Genomic DNA, 5,799 nt, shown 5'->3' with positions numbered 1-5,799 from the left:
AAGGGCCCCGGGGGGCAAGAGGCTGGGGCCAGACTCTGCTCAGTGGTGCCCAGCGAGAGGACAAGGGGCAAGGGGCACCAACTGGAACCCAGGAGGTGCCACCTGAGCAGGAGGAGAAACTTGTTTGGGGTGAGGGTGCAGAGCCTGGAGCAGCTGCCCAGAGAGGCTGTGGAGTCTCCTGCTCTGGAGGGATCCCAAACCTGCCTGGACACCCTCCTGGGCACCCTGCTCTAGATGGCTCAGCCTTATTAGGACGGTTGGGCAAGATGATCTCTGGAGGTCCCTTCTGACCCTACCATGCTGTGACTCTGGCATGGAAGAGCACATGAGTAGAAAGCTGCAGTGGTGTGGATCAAGGCTCTTCAGCAAAAACATCAGCATTCTACACTGTTCTGTCACAGTTTTTTTTGAGCTGGTGTAGGGGAAGGAGATACTCCCACTGGGAAGGTGCTTAAACCATCCCCATGGCTGGAGTAGACCTCTCTGCCTTGCTCTCATTTGCACATTAGCAATGCAAAAGGAGATGTATTTTAAATCCACTTCAAATTAATCTCCTTGTTTCCTCTTAAATACCACAAAAAGATCTGGTCTCCTGGAGGTGTTTAAAGCAACAACCCCAGTGAAAGTCAAACAGACCCATCATGGTTTTGGGGCTGCACCATCTGCTCTGGTCTCTAGTTGGGGAAGCTGTGGGGAGCTGATGGTGTCTGGGGTGATGCAAGAACTGAATTGGGGAGTGGGTGTGGGTGGGAGGGAGGTGGGGAGGGAGGGAGATGCATTCTTAGCTGGGCATGGCCCTGCAGGCACTTGGCCATCACATTGACTCTTCCAGTCTCATCCTTGCTTTGTCACCTCCTCTCATCGTTGCCCACACAAAGCAGATGGGAAGATATGGTCCCTCCAGGGCAGTGCTTGTCTCCTCGTTGTGCCAAGCACCATGAAAACAAAAAGTTCTGGACTGGGGTGTCATTATGTTGTCTACAGGGATGTGCCATGGGACTTCAGCTGGGTTCAACACCTGCTGCACTGCAATTCCCAAAGGATTCTGGGCAAGGTCCTGAATGGCTGACCCAGCAACAGAATCATAGACTTGTTTTGGTTGGAAAAGACCTTTAAGGTCATCAAGTCCAAGTATTCCCCCAGCACTTCCAGGTCCCCACTGCCCCATGTCCATCAGGACCACATCTCCATGGCTGGAAAACCCTCCAGGGATGGTGGCTCCATCACATCTCTGGACAACCTGTTCCAGGGTTTGATAACCCTTCTTGTCCAGCCTAATTCTTCTTTTTCAAGAAGAAATTGTTCTTCTTTTCCAACCTAAACCTCCCCTGGTGCAACTTGAGGCCATTTCCACTTGCTTTATTACTTGCAAGATGCTTTTGAGATTAGGGAACTTAGAAGATGATTCTTACTCCTCATTCCAGGGCATGAAAACACTCTAGAATTAAACTTTTACAGTTTTTAATTACATTGGTGCCTGAAGAACTTCTGTGTCCATGTCCCCTGAGAAAATATCTTGCTGATAGCCATTGGTAGGTTGTGCCCTGATGCCTTCTGCTGGAGCTGTGACCACTGGTGGATCTCCCCTGTGTAAGACTTGCTTTGACTTGCAGGGGGACGCTGAAGTGGCGCGATGGACGCAACCACGTTGGAGATTTCAGAGAGGGCTTGGAGCACGGGTAAGCCTGAAAAGCCAGGGTGCTTCTTGTGTCCAAGATAAGCCAAGAAACAATTCCTTCCAGCAGTTACAGGGGCACTGGCATCTTGTAGGAGGACTCTACAGCCCATTTTGCTTGTAGGGTGACTCTACAGCCCAATTTAGACACCTGGCTTCAAGTTGAGTGTGTTGTCACCTACAGCAAGTAGATCAACATTGACTATGGCCAGATGACCACTTCAGGTGCAGGCATTTCCATTCACCTGGATGCCTCTGTCCCCTGATGTAAATTTAGGTGTGTTTATTCACATGAAATACCTTGAGAAGTTTAATTTTTTTAGCTATCCTTATAAACCTTAGATGAGGAGTTTTCAGGGGAAAGAAACCACGCTATGAAATTCAAACATTATTTTTTCTAAAACTTCTGGAGAATTAGAGTTTTAGAGCTCTTATTTCTAGATGAGTTCCAGATAAAGTTTTTAAGGGGGGGAAAAAAAGAGTCTGAAGTACTTTGGGGTTAAGAAAACACTTTATTTGGACCAAAGCAATTACTTTTGTAGTCTAAGTCTGCTCCTAATCAGGGGAAATGGGAGAGGTGGAGAAAACCCAACAACACTGCAGGTAACTCTGTAGAAGAAGCAGTGAGGAACTGTGGCTGCAGCTCACAAGGAGATGAGAAATTCCTCGGAGCGAGTCTGTTGACACTTGGAAATAGGGTCAGAGGTAGAGCTGGCCCCAACCAAGTAAATCAGCTTGGGGATCTGGAAGGTCCTTAGATTTTGAACTTCATCCAGGAGAACTGAGTCTCCTCTTGCCATGCTGACCTCTGCCCTGTGAACCTTGTAGGTTTGGGATATGCCTCGTCCCACGCCAGGCTGAAGACCGCTATGACTGCTACAAGTGCCACTGGTACGAGGGCAAGATGAGAGGCTATGGAATCTGTGAGTAAGTAAAACCCAAAGGTGGACTCTGGGCAAAAAGGAGACTCCATCTATTTCACGTTCCCACCTCACTGGGAAAGGTTTAGTGGAAAACCCCAGGGTGCGGAATTCAGGCACCAGAAGCTTTGGCCTTGGGGATGGGCAGTTGGGCTTCTTCACATAAGCCCTGAGGCTCCTGAGCACTAGAATAGGAAGAGCTTCTCTGCAAGCTGTGAGCACTGTAACTACCTACCCCAGCATCCTCTGGGCCCCAGAGGTGAGGGTGTAATCTTGCATCCAGAGCAGAGAGTGTGTGGTGTGGCAGCAGCCCTGGACAGATATGGTGGGACACAGCTCACTCTGTCTCCCCTGGCCATGCTACAAGGACTACATCTTCTACAGAGCAACTCCTGAATGATGGATGGGATCGTTGGAGTAGAAATCTTGTTATCATGAAGGGAGATGGTTCTCCTAGTTTGCTTTGCTTGCTTGCTCAACTTCTTAGCTCCAGAGCTTAACTTAAGAAATGGAGTTTGAGGTTTTCTTGTTTGGCCAGCTTGCTGTGAGCACAACAGCATCCTCATCTTTGCTTAGGTCACACGTGGCCTAATAGGTTGGCCAACGTGAAGACCCAGAGTGGCTGTTGTTACTGCAAGTGCTCACCCCTGCTTCTGTGGAGCCAAGTGTGGCAGAGGAAAGCAGTGACCAGCTGCTTACCATGGGACAAACCATCTGTGAGATCATGTTGATAGTTACAGAGGATGGTTCTGCTTAGAGTTAAGTGCTTTGGCTGCTGTAGCAGTGAAAATCTGCTGGCCAGCGTGGACAGAGCTAAGGGGACCTCTTCTCCAGGGGATGAGCCCAGCAGAAGGGGTGGTTGATGAGTGTAGAAAGCTGAAGGCACATCTAGCTTCTTACTTGAACTTATCTGCTCCCACTCTGGATCAACCAGTGGTCACTGCAACCTGGCTGGTGAGAGCTCAAGGACTGAGTGGCCTCTCCCAGGAGATTTGCAAGCCCTGAGTGTTGTGTCCTTAGATAATGTTGAAAGCTATCTGTGGAGTGACTAGCTTGGGTGATGCACTTTCCTAATAGTGAACGACAACCAGCTCCGGAGCTAGAAGTCAAATATTTGGAATATTTAGCAGGAAAACGAGCCAAATTTATTAATTTTCCTGGCTTCCTACTCCAGTAGTAGCTATCAAAAAGGAACAGTCTTAAATTCTGCCTCTCTCTCCCTGCAGGTATGGGAACGATATGGTCTACAAAGGTTACTTCAAAGACAACATGCGTCAAGGGTTTGGGATACTGGAGAACCTCTCAGCTGAGCACCCCTTTAAATACACAGGACAGTGGGAAAACGATAAGAAGAATGGCTATGGAGTGTGGGAAGACAAAGACAGGTAAAGGTGGTGGTAGAGATCAGAGCTGGCTTCAGGTGCCTGACAGTGTTGTCCCTCTATTGGCAGGGGTCCTCAGGGGGGACTTGGGGATGTGTTCAACCTCTGCTATAAGGGTTGAACACTTGGGGAGGCATGAAATGAATGGAGTTTGTGCAGCACATCTGGCCCTTGTGGTGCCCAGAGCTTTATATGAGGTACAACCGGCCTCAGGAAGTGATACGTCAAATGGACTGAGATCTAAGAGAATGGAAACCCCATAACTGGTTTTCTCTTGCATTCCAGAGGGGAGAGGTACATAGGGACGTGGCTGGATGACCACAAGCATGGACAAGGCATTGTAGTAACCCAGTCGGGTGTTTGCTATCAAAGGACATTTCATGCTGATAAAATGGTGGTGAGTATCCATTTTCGGTGGCCTTCCTCGAGCAATGGGACCTGGAATTCCCTCTCAAGGGCAAAATTCAGATTTCATTTCATAATCTTTGAGGGGGAAATAGAAAGGGAGAAAATGTAAGCAGTGATATTTCACCATAATCATGGTTTTGAAGCACAAGGCCTGGGTAAAATCTTGTTTCTTACCATCTTCCTGAGGTGCAGGTAGGAACTAGACATGGAACTGTCACTTCTCCTTGCTCATGCTAAGACATCTTATAGGTCTGGCTGTTTGACTCGCCACCAGGTCACAACTACAGACCAGAACTCATATGTAAAGCTGTGGAGATCTATGTGATCCTACATCTATCTTAGAGATCATTGAGCCTTTGCCTTTCCAATGGGAGCTTACGTGTGAGAAGTTGGCTGCCCAGTTCATTGGAATTTTAGATGTTGGTGGGGTGAGCAAAAGGGATTGGGCATGGCTGGAACCAGCTTGGAACTAAGAGTATTTCTTCTCATGAAAAAAATACATGCTTAAAAAAAACAAACAACCCCTTCCCCACTCCCCAAACGAGGTCAAAATGTTTAGCATGGAAACTTTGTCGGAAGGGCTTTCACTAAAAACTCCAAAATAAAGCTGCCTTTTGGTCCTGCCAGCTGCCAAAGCCTCCTTTAACTTCACAGAGCTTCCGGGTGGGGAGCAGTCACTTCAGGTTTCCTAGTGGAAAATTTGGTATGGCCAAGAAGCTTCCCTTGGAAAGCTTTTATTGTTGCCAGGAAGGGAGCTTTCCGTTGAGAAATCCAATCCAATGGAAAATGTGTTGTAGCTCTGAAAGCTGTGACTGCATTTTCTGGCTGGGGTGGGTATAAACCTTCAGGCCCAAACCATGGGCTAAGCCTCAGCAAGGAGAATCTCCCCCCTTGGTATAAATTCTCCTCTGTCTGTTCTGCATCTTGGTGCTCCTTCCCTGAAATGTCTTCTGCTGCCAGCAGCCATGGGAGTTGGGAGGTGATGGAAGAGTGTCCAGCGACAGGACAAGGGGAGATGGTTTTAAAGTGAAGGAGAGGAGGTTTAGACTGGATCTGAGGAAGAAGTTCTTCAGTCTGAGGGTGGTGAGACTCTGGAACAGATTGCCCAGAGAAGCTGTGGATGCTCCTCCCTGGAGGTTTTCATGGCCAGGTTGGATGAGGCCTTGACCAACCTGGTCTAGTTGAGAGGTGCCCCTGGCCATGGAAAGGAGGTTGGATTGGATGATCTCTAGGGTCCCTTCAACCTAAGCTGTTCAATGATTCTGTGATTCATTCTTTGCAAGATTAATCATCTTATAAAGAAAAGAGGAAGGCAGCTGCCTCGTAGAATGAGCTTTGTCCCTTGCTGTGCAGTCAGCAGAGCTTGAACAAGCTGCTCCAAAGCATTCATAAAATCACAGAATCATAAACTGGC

General features: G+C 48.2%; 1 protein-coding gene across 1 annotated transcript in view; it reads left to right on the top strand.

Moving 5' to 3' along the window:
• Positions 1-5,799, top strand: part of ALS2CL (ALS2 C-terminal like) — a gene marked incomplete at its 5' end in the record, with an annotated part of 21,626 nt that overhangs the window by 7,189 nt on the left and 8,638 nt on the right. Inside the window, 4 exons of the mRNA XM_008936968.1 lie at positions 1,614-1,679; positions 2,504-2,602; positions 3,822-3,980; positions 4,263-4,374. Of these exons, the coding sequence (XP_008935216.1) occupies positions 1,614-1,679; positions 2,504-2,602; positions 3,822-3,980; positions 4,263-4,374 (436 nt within the window). The remainder of the gene's footprint in view (positions 1-1,613; positions 1,680-2,503; positions 2,603-3,821; positions 3,981-4,262; positions 4,375-5,799) is intronic.

The sequence above is a fragment of the Merops nubicus genome, unplaced genomic scaffold, assembly GCF_000691845.1.
Source record: "Merops nubicus isolate BGI_N331 unplaced genomic scaffold, ASM69184v1 scaffold7973, whole genome shotgun sequence".
NCBI classification, from domain to species: Eukaryota; Metazoa; Chordata; class Aves; order Coraciiformes; family Meropidae; genus Merops; species Merops nubicus.
The sequence above is the reverse complement of the archived record's forward strand: the minus strand, read 5'-3'. Positions and strand labels throughout refer to the sequence as shown.